Source organism: Brachycentrus maculatus, unplaced genomic scaffold (genome assembly GCF_059751285.1).
Source record: "Brachycentrus maculatus isolate JH-2025_06_01 unplaced genomic scaffold, ASM5975128v1 h1tg000173l, whole genome shotgun sequence".
Lineage (NCBI taxonomy): Eukaryota > Metazoa > Arthropoda > Insecta > Trichoptera > Brachycentridae > Brachycentrus > Brachycentrus maculatus.
In genome coordinates, this window is record NW_028280926.1 from 868,576 (window position 1) to 892,211 (window position 23,636).

The 23,636-nt window shown below is 32.6% G+C and overlaps 1 protein-coding gene across 1 annotated transcript in view; it reads right to left on the reverse strand.

The window, feature by feature from the left end:
* Positions 1–23,636, reverse strand: part of LOC148308194 (glutathione-specific gamma-glutamylcyclotransferase 1) — a 40,359-nt gene that overhangs the window by 5,289 nt on the left and 11,434 nt on the right. The window contains exon 2 of the mRNA XM_088262127.1: positions 22,471–22,506. Coding sequence (XP_088118253.1) covers positions 22,471–22,506 — 36 coding nt within the window. The remainder of the gene's footprint in view (positions 1–22,470; positions 22,507–23,636) is intronic.

Sequence of the window (23,636 nt, forward strand, 5' to 3'; positions counted from 1 at the left end):
AAATTTATCATTTAAAAAACAATAAGCCTATCATAAATTAAAAACTAATATAAATTTTACAAAAAACTGTTTTAGATCTGTGTTAGCTATAGACGTTTCTTCGTAGTTTCATTTCCGTTTTTTTAAATGTAAAAATAAATTTAAATATATGTAACTAACTAAGTAAATATGAGCCCATAATATATTTTATATATATTTATATATATCAACAACATATATGTTTTAAGAACTGTAATAGACACCACTCACAACAGAAAAACAAAGAATTATTTCATGCTCCAGTTGTTAAAAAAAAGAGGTAATTGTCACTAGGGACAAAAGAAATGCAAAGAATGTAAAGGAAATGTAACCTAATATGTTGGAGGGTTTGCTAACTTTGTATACAGCTCGCATGGATTAAATTTTCTAGACTTATAGGGATATGACGTATAGGGATCTTTTTGACGTTAGGTAATTCAAAAAATAAAAACACAAAATAGATCTTTGATCCATTAAAAAAATTTACGGTAAATGTCCATAGGAGATATTTGACTGATGACGGAGGCCAATTTATAATTTAGTCTTTGGCACCGTTTGATACCAATAACTAAGCCTACATAATTCGTAACGGTCAACTTCTGACTTCCGCAGTAAAAACAAAGTATGTACCTGTACAATAAACGATATCTCGTACCTTTAGAGTCATAGCTGTGGGTTTTTTCGATAAGGAAAAATCATCGCAAGTTCAATGCAATTCATTCTCAGGGCTAATATTATAAAATCCTATTCGGCTGTTTCCCAGATCTCATTGGCAAACTAAACAGAAGTGTAAAATATCGTTTGTTCGCATTAATGCAATGTTTTTATTTGTTTATGCTTTAATGGTGCCAAGGTTTCTGCTCTTATTTTTCCAGGATCGGCAGCCAATGGAGGTTTTAAGGACAATTATTTGTCATGGCCACGAATACTGAGAATTAAACTAAATGATCTTGATTGTATTTTTTATGAAAGTCATGCTGAAAGGTTATTAAAATATGTCGGGTCTGATGAAGACCAAAGTATTGTTATAATTATTATACATTAAACCTCGGATTTCAATTACTGGTTAAATTAATGTCAGTAACATACTTTGTAATATAAAAGGTATATTAATGAATACAGTAATAGGGTACCACCTGAATGCAGAACTGTTCTATGTCACATACAAATCAATTTCATTTTTATTCACGAATTATTGTTTTGCAGAAAGATCTTACATAAGTAGCAATTCAAATATCACAAATCATAATAATTTAAATACAATAATACTAAATGATTGAGAGTACTAATCAATTTCTAGAGTTTTATTGGCTCCCAGTAAAATTTCCTTATATGCAGTTACGATAGTTCCGTATTCAGATGACGATATGTACCTACGTATTAAGAACAGCTGTGCCAATTTTATTTATACAATATATTAAATACAACTAATAATATATTATAAATTTAATCCACATGCACAGATATATAACTATACGGTTTTAAATCTCAAATTATATAATATAAAACGAAAAATGAATATTAACACAATTTTTTTCTCATTAATAAAACAAGGTCGATTCCAGAAAAAAACGGTAATAATAAACTGTGCCTACACGTATATGTAAAAATATATATTTTCATAACTCTATGCTCATGTAGTTTTGCGAATTTATTTTTTTACAGTATTTTGATCGTATTTACTGATTCGGCATTGACTTTGTAGAATGACATGTCGATTTTTTAAAAATTTAATATTTGTAATAAGCCATTTAATGAGTTTTATTTTATTATACACGACTAGTTTTGAAAACTAGCAGATGTTTTCATCTACAGGTGAAAATTAAAACTAACCCCTAAATATTTTCTGCTCGTTTTATATATATATATATATATATATATATATATATATATATATATATATATATATATATATATATATATATATATATATATATATATATATATATATATATATATATATATATATATATATATATATATATATATATATATATATATATATATATATATATATATATATATATATATATATATATATATATATATATATATATATATATATATATATATATATATATATATATATATATATATATATATATTTATTGTGTTCTCATCAACAGATGAAAATACAAACAAGAAATGAATATTTAAGGGACTGATAGTGGTGGGTGGAGTAATAATTAGATATCTGGTTAGGGAGTAGGGTTTAGTCGCAGGTGATGTGTTTGATAAATTATCATAAAATTGATAAAAGTGCGAACAGGAGCCTTCCATATAGGCAGAAAAACAGTCCCTATCCTAACTTACCCGCGTGACATATAAAAACGCAACCAGTACCTACCCTACCTTACTAAGTAGTGGCAGCTTACCTTACTACCTACCTCTAGGTACTGCCTATCCTAGTAAGTAGTACCTACCTAGCTTGTCTTACCTTACTACCTACCTCTACTGGGTACCCTAATTAAATATCTGTGCACGCCACTGGGTGCGATTACAATGTGACAAACTTCTTACTGCAATATTTATATTGCAATAAGAAGACAAAGTGAGTTATGAATTTAAGAAAATGAAAACGAATTTTGTGTATATTATTTGAATCCATAAAAAATAACAGTGTAGTTATCGATGAAAGGATCATCCCATATTATATGTTATTATTAAACAATAACATTATGTCATAATTTATTAAATAAAACAATGTAGTTATATTTTTTCCTAACAACGGGTGGGAATATTTGTATTTAGTTATTGGTCAAGTTCAAAGACGTCTTTACAATATCAGTTTTGTATAATATAACAAACAGTATTCGCAAGTATTACGAGTATCAACATTAGTCACGAGTCGTCAATGGCTGATATCGATAAATAATTACTTCAATGAACTTAAGTGCATTTAATTGATACAGAAAAAAAACAGTGCAGATTTATGTAATATGTATGATTTTATAAATGAATGCATACTACGGATACGTATTATCCCAAGAAAGCTGTGCATTTCAGATGAATTAGGCGGTAGTCAACTAACGCTTCAGCTATAAGTGGGATGGGTAAAATCATCTACATAAATTTAGGGAGAGTTCCTTTGCTGTTGCATGACCCGATGACATGGAACGTCCTTCCACCAGCAGTTAGAAAATGTGAGATTTTTTTTTTAATTGCGCATTTGTTCTCGAAATAATTTCGATGATTTTCTTTTCCCGTTAAATTAATCGCAGTTTTTTTCTAGTTTAATCCAAACTACTTTGAGTTAGTATTTTACGAAAATGGCGTTGTAAAAATAATCAATTATTATTATTCATATAAACTTGCGAAGATATAGTAAGAACGGCAGTATAAAATACAGACGAACGATGAAAGTAACGGAAGAAAACGAAATCGTTAAGAATTATTGATGGGATGACATTTACATATAAAAATTATTCACCGATTGCAATGAAGTTTTGGCAAAACGTTTTTTTGAAATATGTGCGTGTTTCTATAAGCTCTATTTTTTTTATAACTAGAATGAGCCACAGTAACGCGTGGCCGGGTACAGCTTGTAATAAATAAAAATTGTATTTTTGTTGTGTTAAAATACAGTTTTTTTCTGCGTAACATAAAAGTATACTTACTCATTTCAGCCACATATTTCTTATGCATCAATTGCGCTTTCGAAAACCAATTTCGACAATATATCCGATGATACATATATTATGCGTACTATGTGGAATTTCTAGGAGCAATGCCCTTAATTTCAATATGTATTCTATGGAAACTGTATAATAAAATCATAAAAATGCAAATCAATTTTCGTATGTAAATGCACTTGATCTGCACATTCCCTGCCGTTCTTATAAACAAAAACAGATATACGGCTTCCCAATCAAAATCTGGAATATTTTTCGATAGACATGCTTATTGTACCTATAAATTACAAAGAAGTCAATATAATACAATAAATGAAATCCCATACATGAATTTGGCAATTTATTTATTTTATTTTATTTATTCGGCAAATTGTACAGCTTACATATAAAAAATTGATATAATAAACAATAGTTACATTAACAATAATAGATATTACATTACATTAACAAAAAATAGTTACGTTAAAAAAAGCCAATTAAACAATTCCACATTTATGTTATAAAACTATTAAAAAAATATTCAGAGATTAAAAAAAGGGTATTACTTGTATACAATAATAGATTTAGCAGGAAGGAGAAGGAGAAGGAGAATCCAGACTAATTTTCAATGGGTGTTTTTATTATACCCATAAAATGCAGCACTTTTATATTTGCACGGAAGTAAATATAATGAAATAAATATTATAGAAATCTCATATGTGAATTTGGCACAGGATGTATCGCAGTTGCTACGGAGTCCGGTACAAACTCGAACGCCAAATTAAAATTGAATTGATCCACAAGAATGCCGCTCGTCCAAGCTGAGCATATCGCTCACTCCTTTCAAGAACGTCATAAATCAAAAATCGACAATTTTCAGTTGAGCATGTTTTCTGAATGCCCAAAAAATGTACTACATATATCCCAGCAAAAGAGACATATTTTTAACTTAACTTTTTTTTGCATTTTGAAGAAAAGGTATTGTTTAATTATTTTTTAAATATACTTAATATTTTTCAAATGGAAAAAAAACCTTCAGGTTTTACCTAAAAAGATCTGTTGCACAGTAAAAATTTCAATGAGTAGCTTGATATTTATTTTTAATAAATTGTATTATATTTTTAAACTTTAAAAACGTTCTCCTGAAAAATCAAGTATTTTGATTTATGACGTTCTTGAAAGGAGTGAGCGATATGTGACGTGTGAGAACGTGATCAAGGTTATCAATAGGGTGCTGACTGACGGTAGCAAAAATCCTTTTGCATGCCAGTCTCGAGTCGGGGTAAATAATAAATGCATCCGGTCCTCAATAACGTTAATAGCGCATTGGCTTATCTCTAAAGTAGGTTGTGAACAAAAGTGTTAAGTGAAGGCAGAACGTGCTCCTTGTGTAAATCACAGTTCACAGTACGAACCTAATCATTGCTGGTTACTGGTTACATTTCGCTCACTCCTTTCAAGAACATCACAAATAAAAAATCGTAAATTTTCAGTTGTGCATGTTATCGGAATGTCCAGAAAATGTACTATATCCCAGCAAAAGCGGCATATTTTTAACTTACTATTTACCCGCTACAGGGCAGAAAGTGTTGTTTTTGCATTTTGAAGAAAAAGTATTAAGTATTTAATTATTTTTACAAAAATACTAGATAATCTTCAAATGGAGATCTGCTGCACAGTAAAAAGTTCAATAAGTGGCTTGATATTTATTTTTAATACATTGTATTATATTTTTAAACTTTAGAAGCGGTCTCCTGAAAATTAAAGTTTTTTGATTTATGACGTTCTTGAAAGGAGTGAGCAATTTATGGTATACGAGCTGAATTTTATTAAGTTCTTTCGATTTTCATCAATTTATTGTATTTTCTACGATAGTGAAATCTGTCTTGTTTTGTAGGTAAATGTATTAAAATTAACACTCTCCTTATCATTCATCGTTCCCTTTGTGTAATATCAATTTAAAAAGTTTTTTTTAAAGAGGTAGTACACAAAGTGAAGAGGAATGATAAGGAGAGTGTTATGTTACCATACCAAAAAGTGAACAATGTTTTTAATATACAAAATGAATAAAAATAATGTTTATGTTTAGATCATTTTATCATAGTTTCTACTTTATAATTTTTCAGTAAATTTAGTGCAAAGGATATTTATGTATACTTCAAATATTTCAATCAAACACTGATTTGAGTCTACTAAACGGTATATTTTATTTTGAAAAAATAAAATAAAAATTCTGTGACAATTGTGTCGCCTTGATAGGGTATTTTTAAACTAATGTGAAGATAAAATGGACTAAATATCTGTGTATATATAATATAAAAGCCATATAATTCTAAGTACTCGGGATAGTAATTTGATTTTTTTGGTTGTTTAAGCAATAGGCATATTTCAGGATCCATAAGTCTAATCAAAATAAAATAGATACTGTTTTGTAGATAATTTAATCGTCATTATTTTTTCTTCAGACAGTTTTCTTTTAACTCCGTTTTTGTAATAAAAAAAAACCACGAACGAAGATACACTTAGAGGGTTGTTTGGGGAAGCGAAGGTATATTTCAAGGGATTACTTATCATGGAACACTTATTCCAAAAATCAAAACTATTCATTTTTATTCTAAGGCCTGACCTACAATACGTATGCTCAATTCGACTGTAAAACAAGATTACACAGACAACATGTCAAATTAAATGTCCAAATATTTTGGTACATGACATGACAATGTTGTGTAAAAGAAAGCGACGGAAAATATACACCTGCGTTTGCGTAATAAACAAACATGTTGTTTGTCGCTTAAAAGTAAACAGCATACGCACATATTTACAAACATTCGAAAGAATTTGGACTCTGGACCAGCGATACTGCGATAAAGCGATACACGCAAAACGATCAATTAATCCGACCGAGAGGAAACGAGATCGTTTAGCGTATTGTACAGGGTGGCGCATAATTATTTACCCTATCGGAATATTGTACAGGGTGGCGCATAATTATTTACCCTATCGGAAGATGTTATAATTTTTGCAAACGGCGTCGTACACCAATCGTATTTAAAATTTGTGAACTAGACAGCTGCAGTATACAAACACATTGATAAAACGGGCAAAAATGTGTATCAACGCTGGCGGGAGCCACTTGACGAATATCATTTTTTCCACTTAACAGAAAAAATTAAAGGTCCAAATTAAGATTTACATCACACAAAATCTTTTTATTTTATTTGGTGAAAACGTTATTCATAAACAAATGTTCACAAATGTCAAATCGCTCACTCCTTTCAACAACGTCATATATCAAAAAACTTGATTTTTCAGGAGATCGTTTTTGAAGTTTAAAAATATAATGAAATGTATTCAAAATAAATATCAAGCCACTGATTGAACTTTTTACTGTGCAACAGATATTTTTAAGCAAAACTTGAATGTTTTTTTTTCCATTCAAAATATATTTAAAAAAATTATTAAACAACTTTTCTTTAAAATGCAAAAAACAACACTTTCTGCCCTGTAGCGGGTAAATATTATGTTTAAAATATGCCACTTTTGCTGGGATATAGTACATTTTCTGGGCATTCCGAAAACATGCACAACTGAAAATTGAAGATTTTTGATATATGACGTTGTTGAAAGGAGTGAGCGAAATGTGATTGACGTACGACGCCATTAGCAAAAATTATAACATCTTCCGATTGTGTGATTGATTTTGTGCCAACCTGTATTTTATATTGTTACGTAAATAAATGTACACATAAATTACGAGGATTCCATTTGAAAGGTTGCCAAATCTGCAGAGGACGATGAAATCTTAATTTCTTCAATGTGGCCAGCAGCTATTAAAGAAACCTTGTCTTTGAGAGTTCGTACATTCGTAGAAATGCAAAATAACGAGGTCTTGCGTGAACAAGGTCCCGTTGCTTCGTCATCAAGACAAAAATTGATCTCAGTGTTTGTCTCATGAATCTTCACGGATGACGGAAAATATAGAGAATTATTTGCTATTTTATTTTATCCACGTGCGCGAACATAACTCTGATTGCGAAGACCAAGGTTGCCGGATAAAAATATGCTTGGCATCCTGTTCGCGAAAAGCATTTGGCCTCAGTCAATATGCATCATTAAACTGAAAAAGTCAACAGGAACTCTGATGCTTACAGCATACGTCAGTTTTCCGAATTCGATTTCCGAATGGATCTTTCTTATGATGTGTTCAATTAATATGAAAAATCACAAGACTGTCTGTAACATTCTTATTGAAATCTGTAAGAGAGATATTAAGGTTGAAACTTTAGATATTTGAATAAAACGAAAAACATCAAATTTACGTCATCGGGTGTTATGGGGAGTATCCCTTTATGTATCTGCTTTGTAGAGCTGTAATTGTAGTAGTGTGGATTCGTTTCTGTGACGACATTCGTTACTAACTTACGAGAACAACGTTTTTACGAAGGCAAATTTTGCAAAAGAAAATTATGAATGAAAATATTGATTATATGGGCTGTTATAAACACAAAACGAGTCTTACACAATTCTTTATAGGTTGATTATGTTAAATTAGATATTGCTCCCGAGTGATAATACCCTATTCATTTTTCCAATGCTCGAAATTCATATATCGCTCACTCCTTTCAATAACGTCATTTATCAAAAATTGTCATTTTTAAATTGTGCATGTTTTCGGAATGCCCAGAAAATGTATTATATCCCAGCAAAAGCGGCATATTTTTAACTTAATATTTACCCGCCACAGGGCAGAAAGTGTGGTTATTGCATTTTGAAGAAAACGTAGTGTTTAATTATTTTTTTAAATATGCTAAATATTTTTCAAATACAGAAAAAACATTCAGGTTTTACTTAAAAAGATCTGTTGCACAGTAAAAAGTTCTATAAGTGGCTTGATATTTATTTTTAATACATTTTATTTTATTTTTGAACTTTAAAAACGATCTCCTGAAAAATTCAGTTTTTTTGATATATGACGTTGTTGAAAGGAGTGAGCGATATGTATATCACTAAAACTGTATCCGCAGGGCTCTGAGATCTTTGTTTTTTTTTAACGGAAAACATTCCGAATTCGGAATTCCGGAAAGCTTAACTAAGTACATTCGGAAAAGAGTATTTATTGACATACAAAAAGACAGGTTTTTTCATTGGCAAAATATTACAAATAAAAAGCTTGATAAGTTAGCACATTTGGAAAATACTGTTGACATACAAAAATATTTTTTTTCAAACCAAAATTCTCAAATGAAAAGATTTGTACACTTTGACATCTCAACATACACGAAGAAGAATATGGTAGTCTGGTTTTACATGGCTTATGACCTGTCATAGGCTGATTAAGTGATCGCTTTATTGTTTAACATTGACGCACGTGAAGCGTGTAACATTACCCATGATGGACAACTCTACTACTCAACTTTTTGGAACTCATACATATAACATAAATCTTATGCCACTTGTATTTGAATTCACAGCAGCGTCCGTGATTGGTTTGAGAAAGATTTTATTTAGCAGACCTTTTTATTTAAAACATTTTTTTTAAATTTTCATAAATTCAAATAGAATATTTAAAAAAAATATCATTTTTAATGTAAAATTAACTTTGTTTAACTGTATAAACATATTTTTTTTTATGGATTATGCGGTATTTTTACTGGACCAAAACAACTTTGGGAAGCTGTGATCTATAGTAACATTATACCGATAATTAGATCAAACGTGTTCTTAATATACCCGTAAATACAGTCATACACTAAGACATTTTTCTTGATTATTACCACATTAAAAGTAATGTAATCACCGTTACGAGATCGGTCTAAAATTCTTGTTCCAGTAAAAAATAACCTTATTTGAGCCTTAATAAAATTTATTATTAAAATGAGTTTCAATTTAGTGATATTACAATTATTTTTTAGACATCTCATCAAAGATGAAGAAGAATATGGAAGTCTGGGCATTTACGGGGCTGACGACCGTCATAGGCTGGTTTAAGTGATCACTTAACACACGTGTAACATTCACCAATTCTACCCATTATTGACAATCACACTTCTCAAATTCTTGGAAGTTCTATATATAAACATATATATATATATATATATAAATATATATATATATATATATATATATATATATATATATATATATATATATATATATATATATATTATATATATATATATATATATATATATATATATATATATATATATATATATATATATATATATATATATATATATATATATATATATATATATATATATATATATATATATACATATATATGAACCACATATATAGAACTTCCATATTCTTTTTCATCTTTGATGAGATGTCAAAAAAATAATATGAAAAATAACTCCTATAATTGGAGATAATCCAGATTTGTGAACAAGTATTTGGACACACTCAAAATGTTGTATATTACGATTAGTTCAATTCGAAAAATATATACACCGATTTCGCATGTTTGATTATTTGTGTAAAAAGAGAAAAGAAAGTGTGCCGAAGGCATGTGGGTGATAGTAATTTGTAATTTATAATTACTAATTATGTAAACAGATTCATTTTATGAACTCCAACAAACGATACGGGTAGGATTGCCAGGTCTTTTCCAAATAAATAACGAACAGTTAGCAAAAAAAGTTTTAATCGTTTATTTTTATTATTATTAACTTAAAATACAAAGTACCATTCCATAATAATAACTAGCTAACCTAACTTATATTTTTCCCCACTAATGCACGCTTCCAACAATGTCTTATTTGCTTTATCTGCCCCATGCATTTCACGACATGCCAGACTGAAATTACATCGTATATTATTTATTGATTTGGCGTTTAATTTGTAGAATTGCATTTTAATTTATGTATTAATTTTTAATCAAACACAGATTTTTTGAGTCTACACTATATTTTTCAGGAGATTGTTTTTAAAGTTTAAAAATAAAATGAAATGTATTTAAAATAAATATCAAGCCACTTATTGAACTTTTTACAGTGCAACAGATCTTTTTGGGTAAAAACCTGAATTTTTTTCTCCTTTTGAAAAATATTTAGTATATTTAAAAAAAATATTAAACAATACCTTTTCTTCAAATTGCAAAAACAATACATCCTACTGTAGCAAGTAAATATTATGTTAAAAATATGCCGCTTTTGCTGGGATATAGTACATTTTCTGGGCATTCCGAAAACATGCACAATTGAAAATTGACGATTTTTGATATATGACGTTGTTGAAAGGAGAGCGATATGTACATTTCTTTTTATATGAAATTAAGTGTTTTATAACCTTGAATTGTTTCAAATTGCATTTTATTCCATAAATTTAACAAATAAACCTTACGTATTGACTGTTGATAATTATTATATAATAATTTTCTTAAGTCATTATGGCACTCTTTGATATTTGAAGGCTAAAAAGTGTTAATTTAGCGTCAAATTGGTTGTTTAAATTTGATATTAAGTGTCGTATCTAAGAACCAGTGCCATGAAAACCATTTAAAGGTATTAATATGGGTAAAATTTAGCAAAATATGTATTGAGTACAACGCTATTATTTAACATAAGAAGAATCACAATACGTTACCAACAGTTTAACATTCAACAGTTTTACAATATATTTATATATAAATATATTGTTTAACTTTGAAACATAGTGCTTGAATTCACTAGAATTTCACTAGAGACATCTATTATGATTTGTATTTGTGACGTCCAAATCCTGAATTATATTCACGCACTCGAGAAACGCTAGAAAATATCATTTTTTTCTTGTTCACAATTCTGGATTATTTCCAACTAGGAGTAATTGAATAATAATATTTTTTTACGAAAAAAATGTTGGGATTTACTGACAGTGCCAGTTACTCTACGGTTTATGCTACCTCAATCACATTGACGTTAAAAGTAATGAGAAAAATACGCGATAATTTCTACACAAGGTTATTTCATTCATGTTCAATAACATTCTGTGTGTTCAACAATAAATATTGTATTGAGTCAACAAACGGTTCATAAACCAGGCAGCTTTCTTTTATGAATACCAATATTTTTTACCTGTAATTGCAACAGTCAATAGTAAGTAAAGGTCACATTCTTTTAACAACAATTACTTTTATCGAAGGCAAATGAGTTTAGTCATACTAAAACACATTTTGTTTGCATACATGCAATTTATCAATAATGGAAATTATTAATATAATGATTTGTATTTGAATAAGGTTTTTTCTATACAAATAATACAATTCAATGAACAACGGCCTTAAATATCACTGTTCTAGTAATTTAACCAGAGAGCTTTGTTACGTTACTGATCAAATTTTGCATTACAACAACCTGGATAATGCCTGATAATAATAATCTGATTTATTGCACCTCTCCGAAAATTGCTTTTTCAGTCACTTTTAAAGTAAAATGTAAAACCGATTTTTTTTTGCTATTATAAATTTTAATAGGAACCTAGAGCGGAAAAACCTGCCTTAAAAATATATCATTATAATTGTTGATATATTTTTTTGAAAAAAAATCCCGAAATTAAGGCAAATGCGAAAAGCTGAACGATATGCCGAAGCTGAAAGACAGCGTACCAAGACTGTTTCCAGGGGACTTGAGTTTTGACAGTTGTGTTTGTCAGTTCATATATTATATAGCTCCAATAATTTTGTCATATTTTGAGTTTTTTTCGATATTTCATAAGTTGTTTATAGTTTAAATGGTTGCTGATTAAGGATTACTTCTCAGATAAGCCAAATCTATCGTTATTTTATTATTTTAATTCTTAAATTTCGTACTTAATTATTTACCTAGTTGTAATAGTAAATTGCAACAATAATATTTTTTAGTTGCATATAATATTTTTCGTTTATATACATATATTTTTCTTTCTTTGGATTATTTCTGAATAAGTATGGAAAGAATTAAAACACGTCGTAAGGAGCCTCCCGACATCCCATCTACATCTTCTTCCAACTCTTCATTACCCACGTCTCCAATCCTCCCCAACAAAATCAGAAAAATTTCTAAAACTGATTCTGCCAAAGATATTCATAATGCAACTCCGAAAACCTTATCCCCTTCAACATCTAATGATCCTTCTTCCTTACAGTCAGAATATATAAAAAACAAATACACAGAAAGAGACAGTGGACCTTTCTGCGTTTTTGTCCAAAAAAACGTTGTCCCCAATTCTTCTTTCTCTTTGAATATCATCGATTTTGGCAAACTTTTGCAATCCCTAAATATTCCTGGTATTGTTCCTCGTGCAGGAATAAAATCTATCGGCCGAAACCGGATTTCTGTACAATTTTTGACATACTCAGCGGCAAATAGTTTTATTGATGATAATGCTTTGGAAACATATGACTACAAAGTATTTATCCCGTACCATATGGTCTCTCGCATGGGCCTGGTCAGGGGTATCCCTTTAGAGTGGACCCATGAAGAGATTGTAAAAAATATCGAGGTTCCAAATGAATGTGGTATGATTATGAAATCTCGAAGACTTTCTAGAAAAGTCACTTCGCCTGTAGACCAAAAATTCTCGTGGGTACCCACCCAAACTGTTATTCTTACTTTTCAAGGGCAGATTCTCCCTAAAAAGATATTTTCATTCTATTCGGTAATAGACGTTGAGCTATACATCTATCCTACAATTCTTTGTTTTGCATGCTGTCGTTATGGACACGCCAAGACAATTTGCAGGTCCAAACCTAGATGTTTCAAGTGTGGATTGGAGCATATGGGTGAGACTTGCGAAGTTGAAATTCAGAATGCTACATGCGTAAATTGTTCAGGTAATCATTTAGCTACCAATAGAATATGTCCTGAATATTTGAGGCAAAATTTAATTAAGAGGAGCATGACTGAACAAAATATTTCATATAACGAGGCTGCCAAGTCCACATTTAGCAAGGGAAAATCATACGCAGATATTACAAAGTCTACCACTTCCTCACAATCCCGTAATATCCAACAATCTTCTCATTCACAACCTTTGTCGTATAACAAGACGGTTTATAAAGAATCCGCTCCGAGGTCATTGTTTCTTCCTAACATTAGCAAATCAACTCTTGATAAATTAAAGTCCATTTCCTTTTTACCGTATACAAATTCTCCCGATGGTTGTGCTCTTCAGTCTGGCAATAAAGAGGCCAGTGTTACAACACCTGATAATTTATCACAAGTACTTTCTCAATTAATCATACTTATTACCTCAATTTTCGAAAACTCCCCCCAAAAACCGTACAACGCTGCCAAAACCACTTCCAATTCAACTCTCCAAAATCACAATGCCTCACAAAATCCCAATCTCCTCTAATAACATAATCACCCCTATTACACAAGACTCTCATCTTAACGAGATGGAGTCAAAATTATCTATCTTACAGTGGAATTGCCGTAGTGCTATTTCGAATAAAATAGATTTATGTTCCCTTCTAAAGGAATACAAAATTGACATAGCTGCTTTATCAGAAACCTGGTTCAAGCCAGGATACAACTTTGTTATCCCAGGTTATATTTGCCTGCGTGATGACCGACCCGATGGTAGAGGAGGAGCAGCCCTTCTTATTAAAAACCATCTTCACTATTCCCACATCCTAGTCCCTAACTCCTCATCTTTCCAAATTGTTGCAGCATCTATAAACAATGTATCCTATATTTCAGTATATATTCCCCCTAACATCCCTTTTGATCTGTCTGGCTGGAATAATATAGTTAAATTGTTACCCAAATCATTTTTCATACTAGGTGATTTCAACGCACATTCTCTCAGCTGGGGGAGTGCTTATACAGACCGCTCAGGTAGGAACATCTTAAGTTTCGTTGATGATAACCATATATGTATTCTTAACGACGGTTCTCCTACCAGATTAAGTTCTCCATCTCATAGACAGAGCGCTGTTGATATCTCATTATGCTCTAACGATTTAGCATCCAGGGTAACCTGGAGTATCTTAGACGATCCTCATTCGAGTGACCATTTCCCAATCACTATTCACATACCTCTTAAGTCTCGCATCACCCCTAGAACTCAAAACACCATTTATAATTTTAAAAAAACTGACTGGACTAACTTTGTTAGTATTTTGGAAAAAAATAATTCCAAATCTCATCCTGCGAGCGACTTCGATATCCCACTGGAGTATTCTAAATTTATAGACACAATTATGTCCGCAGTTAATTCTACCACCCCTAAAATAAATCCAAAGACTCGGAGGAATCCGTCGCCATGCCCTTGGTGGGATTCCGAGTGCAGTCTAGCTGTTAAAAATAGAAAAAATTGTATGTCCAAATATAAAAATGATATGAGTGAATTAATTTTTTTTGAGTTTAAAAGAGTTCAAGCTGAGACAAAAAAATATTAAAACAGAAAAAACGAATAGGATGGAAATCTTTCTGTTGCGCTCTCTCACCTCAAACCCCATTGACAGATGTTTGGACAGCCATACGAAAATTTAGGTCCCCATCTTCTTCGTCACTCAGAAAAATTTCCGATGATTCAGCTTGGATCTACGATTTCGTTGACAAATTGGCACCTTCTCATGTTCCAACAATCCAAGAACTCCCATCCCACTCTTCAGTCATTCTCAATCAAGAATCTTGGTTTGACTCACCTTTCCAGATTGAGGAGTTATTACTTCCCCTAGAATATGTTAAAATCTCATCCCCCGGCTTAGACATGATCCCATACTCTTTGATTCAAAAATTTCCACAACAAATTTTACTTAAATATATTAATATACTAAATAAAATATTTGAAACTGGAATAATTCCAGCTGATTGGAAAATTCAGCGGATAATCCCTATTCTAAAACCTGATAAAGACCCAATGAAGGGAGATTCATACCGCCCCATAGCGTTATCTTCGTGTATGCTAAAGCTTTTTGAACATATGATAAAAAATAGAGTAGACTGGTTTGTGGAGAGCAATTCCTTACTGTCTGCTTCACAATTTGGTTTCCGTAAAAACAAATCAACCACCGATAATCTCTCTATTTTCTCAACAGATATTCGAGTAGCGTTTTCTCAAAATGAATGCACCGCTGCAGCTTTTATCGATATTTGTGGAGCTTATGATAATGTGGACCTTAATGTCCTCAAAGTTAAACTATGCTCGTTAAACTTTCCTTTTAAGATTGTTCAGGTGATTCTAAATATATTAAAAGAAAGAACTATTATTGTAAATGGGATGTATAAAAAAATAGAAAGAAAAATCTGGAAGGGCCTCCCTCAAGGATCTGTACTTAGTCCTTTACTATATAATATCTATACTTTCGATCTGGAATCAACAGTCTCGAGAAAATGCAAAATCTTGCAGTATGCGGATGATATTGTAATATATATATCACATAAAGATATGAAAACTGCTATTAATAAACTTGAATCAGCCTTGACTTCTCTCAATACTTGGTTCACTTCTAATTGCCTTCAACTATCTCCTTCAAAAAGCCAAATAGTATTGTTCTCGAAAAAACATAAAATCCCATTTAACTCTATAAAATTTGACAATATCTCCATTCCTATAAGTAATCAGGCTAAATTTTTAGGAATTATTTTTGACAGGAAATTGTCATGGGCCCCTCACATAAATTCTGTAATCACAAAATGTGAAAGAAAAATTAACCCTCTCCGAGCTCTAGCAGGAGTTTGGTGGGGCTCTCATCCTCTTACTCTAAAACTATTTTACAACGCTTTTGTTAGAAGCCAATTAGACTATGGCAGTATCATAATTGACCCCCTCCCAATATACTTATTGAATAAACTGTCTGTTATTCAATACAAATGCTTAAGAATCATCCTGGGTGCGATGAAGTCTTCCCCCACAAATGCCCTCCAATTAGAAGCTATGGATCCTCCTCTAGACATTAGAAGACAATATCTATCTGACAGATACATGATAAAATGTTTAGCTTTTGAAAATCACCCATCTCTTTTGGCATCTAAGAAATTACTAAACTCTGTAACATCTAACCGTGTGTTACATAATAGGCCTTATCCAGCACTCGCAAAAAGTTTTGAAAAACTGTCAAAATTTATCCCAGAAATATTCCGATCTCCCACCCCCTCCCTTTATAACTTCCCTTACTCTCATCATATTTTTTCCCCAAATATTATAACCCACATTGGAGTAGGGACTAAATCCCCTAGTCCGATTTCCCTTTTCAACTCCATAATTGAATCAAAATGGAAAGACTGGTCTTTATTCTTCACAGACGGATCCAAATTGGAAATATCTGGCTATTCAGGAGCTTCTTTTTACAGTCACGATGATGGTTACTGTGCCCAATTCCAACTTCCTCAACCTTCGTCAGTTTTTACTGCGGAATGCTTGGCTTTAAGAGAAACTCTTTCCTACATTATGACCAAAAAGTTTGAAAAGTGCCTCATTTTATCCGACTCTCTAAGCTCTCTTCAAAAAATTAGCAGCAATCCCTTCAAACAAGCCCAATCCCATTTAATATTCCAAATCCGTGAGAAATTATATTTACTCAAAGGAAAAAACGTTCAGGTTTCTCTCGCCTGGATTCCAAGCCACCATGGCATTCCGGGAAATGAAAAAGCCGACTCTCTAGCTAAGGAAGCCGTTTTAAATGGAAGTACGAATTTCTCCAACTACCCATCTGATGACCTTTTGACAATTCCAAATATTGATATGTCTTCCAGCTGGTCCCTCAAATGGAACTCCTCCAAAATTTCAAAGGGAAAACATTACTCTCTCATTCAGCCTACTGTCCCGTCCCGTCTTTGGTTTAGGAAAATTTCTATGAACAAGAAAGATACATCCACCATTTGTCGAATGAGGATGGGTCATTGCTGTACGAGAGAGCACCTTGCGAGGATTGGTGTCTTTGACTCCCCCATTTGCGAGTGTCGTTGCGAAGAGGAAGACCTTAACCATATATTCTTTGTTTGCCCAATAAATGACCAAATGCCAAATTTCTTTAAATCTCTGGCCCCGCTTATTCCCCTCCCTACAGATATCCATCTCATCCTGGCGAGCAGGAACCCAAATTTGTACAGACTGTTAGTTGTTTTTCTAAAATTAAATAAAATAAATTTATAGTTTATCTTTATAATTTTTATCATATCATATTTTATAATTAAGAATTCAATTAACTTGACATTGGCAAATGCATTGTTTTACATGTGCAACGCCATTCCATATTAAAAAAAAAAAAAAAGACTGTGACGTGGTGAAACCACGTTTCTCCTCTAGCCTGGCAAAAATAATCAATTATCAATCGTTTAATTTAATTAGTCTTAGGTACATTTTTCTGTGCGCGCAAATACGTTTTATGGCACCGACCTTTTATAATTTACCTGTCGTAAAACTAAAATGTATTAAAAAAAAAAGGTTTGAATCATAAAAAAACTGTCGCCAACCCGCTGGCCTTTGTGTAAAGGGATTATTTCCCGGCGGTTTTTATGATTATAGTAAAATCATTTGTTTACGATATAGCGCAAATAAAATTATTGCTAATTGATGTCTAGACGTTGAAAATTTTGGGGGTGGATACAAGCGCACCGTCAGCCAATGAAAAATGGTTTCGAGGGCGTGATCTTCAAGAAGAGAAACTGAATATAACGGGAAGAAATCAGTGGGATCGATCTCTTGGAAGCCGGCAGTTGGTCGGAATAGATCTCTTGGAAGCCAACAGTTGGAAGGATCAGTTGGGAGGAATCAGTCGTAAAAGGAAAGACCGACCAGTCGGACTGGTCGGAATAATCACTTGGAAGCCGGAGGACTTGGAAGTCGGGGACTTGGAAGCCGGCAGTTGGTCGGAATAGAGGACTTGGAAGCCAGCTCTTGGAAGCCAGTAATTGGAAGGATCAGTTGGAAGGAGTACGTCGTAAGGAGAGATCGACCAGTTCGGACGGCTGGTCGGAAAGGCAGTCATCAGTTGAAAGAATAAGGACTTGGAAGCCGGGACTTGGAAGTCGGGGAATCTCTTAGAAGCCAACAGTTGGAAGGATCAGTTGGGAGGAATCAGTCGTAAAAGGAAAGACCGACCAGTCGGACTGGTCGGAATAATTAGTTGGAAGGAGGAGTTGGTCGGAATCCGCATCCGGGAAATCAGTGGGATCGAGGAGTTGTAAGCAGCAGTCGGGAGAGATCAGGGGGATCAAGCAGTCGGGAGAAATCAGACGAAGAAGCATACCTACACCAGGTTTTAAGACTTAAGTGAGGAGAAGAGCGGGAGCTCTACGCAGGGAGAGAGAAGATAGAAAAAAGGGATTTACTCATCCGGAGTATCAAAAGCAGACCCACGCCGGGTCATAAGCCTCAAATTAAGAGCTGAAGCTCTACTAGGAGAAGAAGAAGATAAGAAGCAAGAATCATCGCACGGCGGCCCGTCATAAGAAGAACCTCATCCCAGCATCCAACGGCGCAGCTTTTTCACAAAGGATCACGGCCACACCAGCATCATGGCGCATCTTTTCCACCAAAGGTTAGAATAAGTTTAATTTAAGATAGGATTAATTAATTTTAAGCTAATTTAAGATAGTGAATAAGATTAGTTTAAGTTAAAGTCACTTTCGTATAATTTTTATATTTTTAATTAAATCAATTTAAGTATATTTTTTGTGCTGAATTTTCTTTCATCTCCCTACCCCTCCTTCTAATATTCCCAAGGTATATCAGCTTGATAAGGTGGGCGACGTCAATTGGCGCCCAACGTGGGGCCATCGAAATATTGTAAATTTCGAGGTTCGCGACCCTGAGAAAACTTACAAAAAAATTCATATGTATAGGAATACATATTTTTTTTTTTATTGACAGTCCCATTTTAAGCTGATTACCTTGAGAAAGGGGTAGGAGATTGTAGAAGATAAAGAAAGTAAATATTTACACATTTTATGCATATGTTTTTTTTGTCAAATTAATTTTAAATGCACATTTACATATATTTTTTTGCTCTCTCTTGTTTTAATACAATACAGGTGTGGTGTTAGGTAATTCGATTTTTTTTTTGATCGATTAACGTGACCGTAAACAAACAAAAATATGCCTCTAACTAGAAACGGCACGTTGCGTGATCAAGGGGAGAACGAAGAGAGAGAAATAGATGCTTGGGAAAATGAGATAAAGAAAGATCTCCGGATACATTTATTAGGAATAGGATTTAAAGTCCAAATGCAAATCGGAACGCAAGGAGCATTTTGGGTAGACAGAGGAAATAAATCTGTATACGACTTACGCGTAGCGCCGGGAGTTACTGAACCACCCGAAACTAGGGATAGTTAGTTTAAATATTATATTTACCCACTAGTATAACCATGTATAAACAGAAGTAGTCAATAAGTTAGGAAATAGGCAAATATTAATAATTTAATTGAAGATTGATTTTTTTGCCATTACAAGGCGGGGTGGATTGACGTGGTGAAACCACGTTTCTCCTCTAGCCTGGCAAAAATAATCAATTATCAATCGTTTAATTTAATTAGTCTTAGGTACATTTTTCTGTGCGCGCAAATACGTTTTATGGCACCGACCTTTTATAATTTACCTGTCGTAAAACTAAAATGTATTAAAAAAAAAAAGGTTTGAATCATAAAAAAACTGTCGCCAACCCGCTGGCCTTTGTGTAAAGGGATTATTTCCCGGCGGTTTTTATGATTATAGTAAAATCATTTGTTTACGATATAGCGCAAATAAAATTATTGCTAATTGATGTCTAGACGTTGAAAATTTTGGGGGTGGATACAAGCGCACCGTCAGCCAATGAAAAATGGTTTCGAGGGCGTGATCTTCAAGAAGAGAAACTGAATATAACGGGAAGAAATCAGTGGGATCGATCTCTTGGAAGCCGGCAGTTGGTCGGAATAGATCTCTTGGAAGCCAACAGTTGGAAGGATCAGTTGGGAGGAATCAGTCGTAAAAGGAAAGACCGACCAGTCGGACTGGTCGGAATAATCACTTGGAAGCCGGAGGACTTGGAAGTCGGGGACTTGGAAGCCGGCAGTTGGTCGGAATAGAGGACTTGGAAGCCAGCTCTTGGAAGCCAGTAATTGGAAGGATCAGTTGGAAGGAGTACGTCGTAAGGAGAGATCGACCAGTTCGGACGGCTGGTCGGAAAGGCAGTCATCAGTTGAAAGAATAAGGACTTGGAAGCCGGGACTTGGAAGTCGGGGAATCTCTTAGAAGCCAACAGTTGGAAGGATCAGTTGGGAGGAATCAGTCGTAAAAGGAAAGACCGACCAGTCGGACTGGTCGGAATAATTAGTTGGAAGGAGGAGTTGGTCGGAATCCGCATCCGGGAAATCAGTGGGATCGAGGAGTTGTAAGCAGCAGTCGGGAGAGATCAGGGGGATCAAGCAGTCGGGAGAAATCAGACGAAGAAGCATACCTACACCAGGTTTTAAGACTTAAGTGAGGAGAAGAGCGGGAGCTCTACGCAGGGAGAGAGAAGATAGAAAAAAGGGATTTACTCATCCGGAGTATCAAAAGCAGACCCACGCCGGGTCATAAGCCTCAAATTAAGAGCTGAAGCTCTACTAGGAGAAGAAGAAGATAAGAAGCAAGAATCATCGCACGGCGGCCCGTCATAAGAAGAACCTCATCCCAGCATCCAACGGCGCAGCTTTTTCACAAAGGATCACGGCCACACCAGCATCATGGCGCATCTTTTCCACCAAAGGTTAGAATAAGTTTAATTTAAGATAGGATTAATTAATTTTAAGCTAATTTAAGATAGTGAATAAGATTAGTTTAAGTTAAAGTCACTTTCGTATAATTTTTATATTTTTAATTAAATCAATTTAAGTATATTTTTTGTGCTGAATTTTCTTTCATCTCCCTACCCCTCCTTCTAATATTCCCAAGGTATATCAGCTTGATAAGGTGGGCGACGTCAACTGTTTCCAAAAGTGGAAACACCGTTGGAATAAGTGTGTGCGTCGGGGAGATGAATACCTTAAAGGGGATCCAGACATGTAACTACTAAATAAAGTACGTTTTGTTTTACGACGTCAATCTACGTATCGATTGTACAGGCTATTTTTGTTTTATTAAAATATTTTTTCTATGACAAGTATCATAGTTAATCCGACGCCGGAAAATCGGAAGTGTACTGTACTTTCGATGACAAGAGGATGTTAGAAATTAAGGACAATAAAATCAGGTACAAAAAGGTAAAATTTCAAAACCAAACCAATAATTAATCATTTAATATGAAATGATAGTTCAATTTCGAAACGAAATGCTGTAAATAAATTAACTGGTCAAATTATAAGCTAAAATAATAAAAATGAAAATAATATTTTCTGGCGTTTCTCATGTATGTGATTATAATCCAGGATTCGGACCTCACATACTAATAAAAGAGTTTCTGCTCAATAAATAGCTTATTTTCATCTCAACAATAAATTATAGTTCAGTTTACTAACCCTTAATACTAATAGGCTTTTGTCATTAAGCCCAACCTGTTTCAAGGAACAAATTTTAGTCACGACGAAGAAAAGAAAAAGAACGTTCCAGAACGAAACAGAAGAAAGAATGCTAACCGATTTTTAATATTGGACGAAGATCATATTTAAACAGCTGAAATATTTCCGTTTTAAGTACTAAAGAATAAATTAATTGCGAATAAAAATAAATTCTGAACAAACAAAAATATTAATTAAATGTGGCGCCTATTAATACACAAATACTTATCATACGAAATAAATTAATATTACATATTATTATATGACATTTCAAAGGTAATAAACACCTTCTAGTTACCATTAAAAAAATGTTACGAATTAATAAAAGGTGGTAAATAAAGTAATTATGTTGTATTGGATAATTTGATGAATACGTTTGAATAATTTTACAAAATAAAATTTATACTTACATTTGTGTCATCGATGAGTGTTGCTACCCGCCCTGGCTGCAACAAAAGGTGATGTAATTAATTTTACAGAATAAATTACAAAACTGAAATTAAAATATACAATTACATACTTTGGTAAGAAATTCTAGGAGGATTTAATAGAGATGAGTCAGAATTAAATATGATTACAGAAACAACGAAACGGACTATATATAGTACGCAATTTTTAATGTGCAATGTGACAAAAGGTTTTGCAGAAAGAATGGACCAACTTTATTTTTCATTTTTATTTATTTTTTATTATCATAAGATGATTTTATAACGTTAAAAACATATCACAACATTTCAGGAGCGTCTTAATCCTTGATCACAAACTTGGGTTTCTCCACGTTTTTTATTTGTTTTAGGGAATTATCCTTCAATTTCACTTTGTGTAATACCTACCACTTTTAGGTAGTATTGTAAGTGAAGGATGAATTAAAAGGAGAGTGTTACTTTTGTGTTAATTTTTAATTCTTTTATTGATTAAAATAAAGGCAGAACATTAAATTTCAGACAGTTTGATTGTAGAAAATAAAAGAAATATATGTTAACTGAAAATAGCATTGCCAAAACCAGACTGAAAATACAGAGTTTTAAAAGGCTAAAACAATATGTTTGTTGTTGCTCAGTTTTTACAGATGTTCAGAAATAAATGTGTTTATGTCTAGATTGATGTAGTCTCAAACAAATATGCTTAAAATACCGATAACGTATTTAGCTCAAATGTTTTTTTTAAATATCAAAAACAGCTTATTTACAATACGGACTTCAGGAGATTCCAGAAGTCCAAAACAAAAATTGCGCATTGAAAGACCGCCATTTTATGTGATATACAACATTTTGAATATGACCAAACACTTGTTCACAAATCTGGATTATCTCCAATTATAAATAGAGTTTCTGCTCAATAAAAAGCTTATTTTTATCTCACCAATAGATGTCTCTAGTGAAGTTCTAGTGATTAAAGAACAACCATTTCGATACATAGAACTTCCAAGAATTTGAGTATTGTGGTTGTAAATAATGGGTAGAATTGGTGAATGTTACACGTCTGTAAAATGATCACTTAAATCAGCCTATGACGGTCGCCAGCCCAGACTTCCATATTCTTCTTCATCTTTGATGAGATGTCAAAATAATATTTT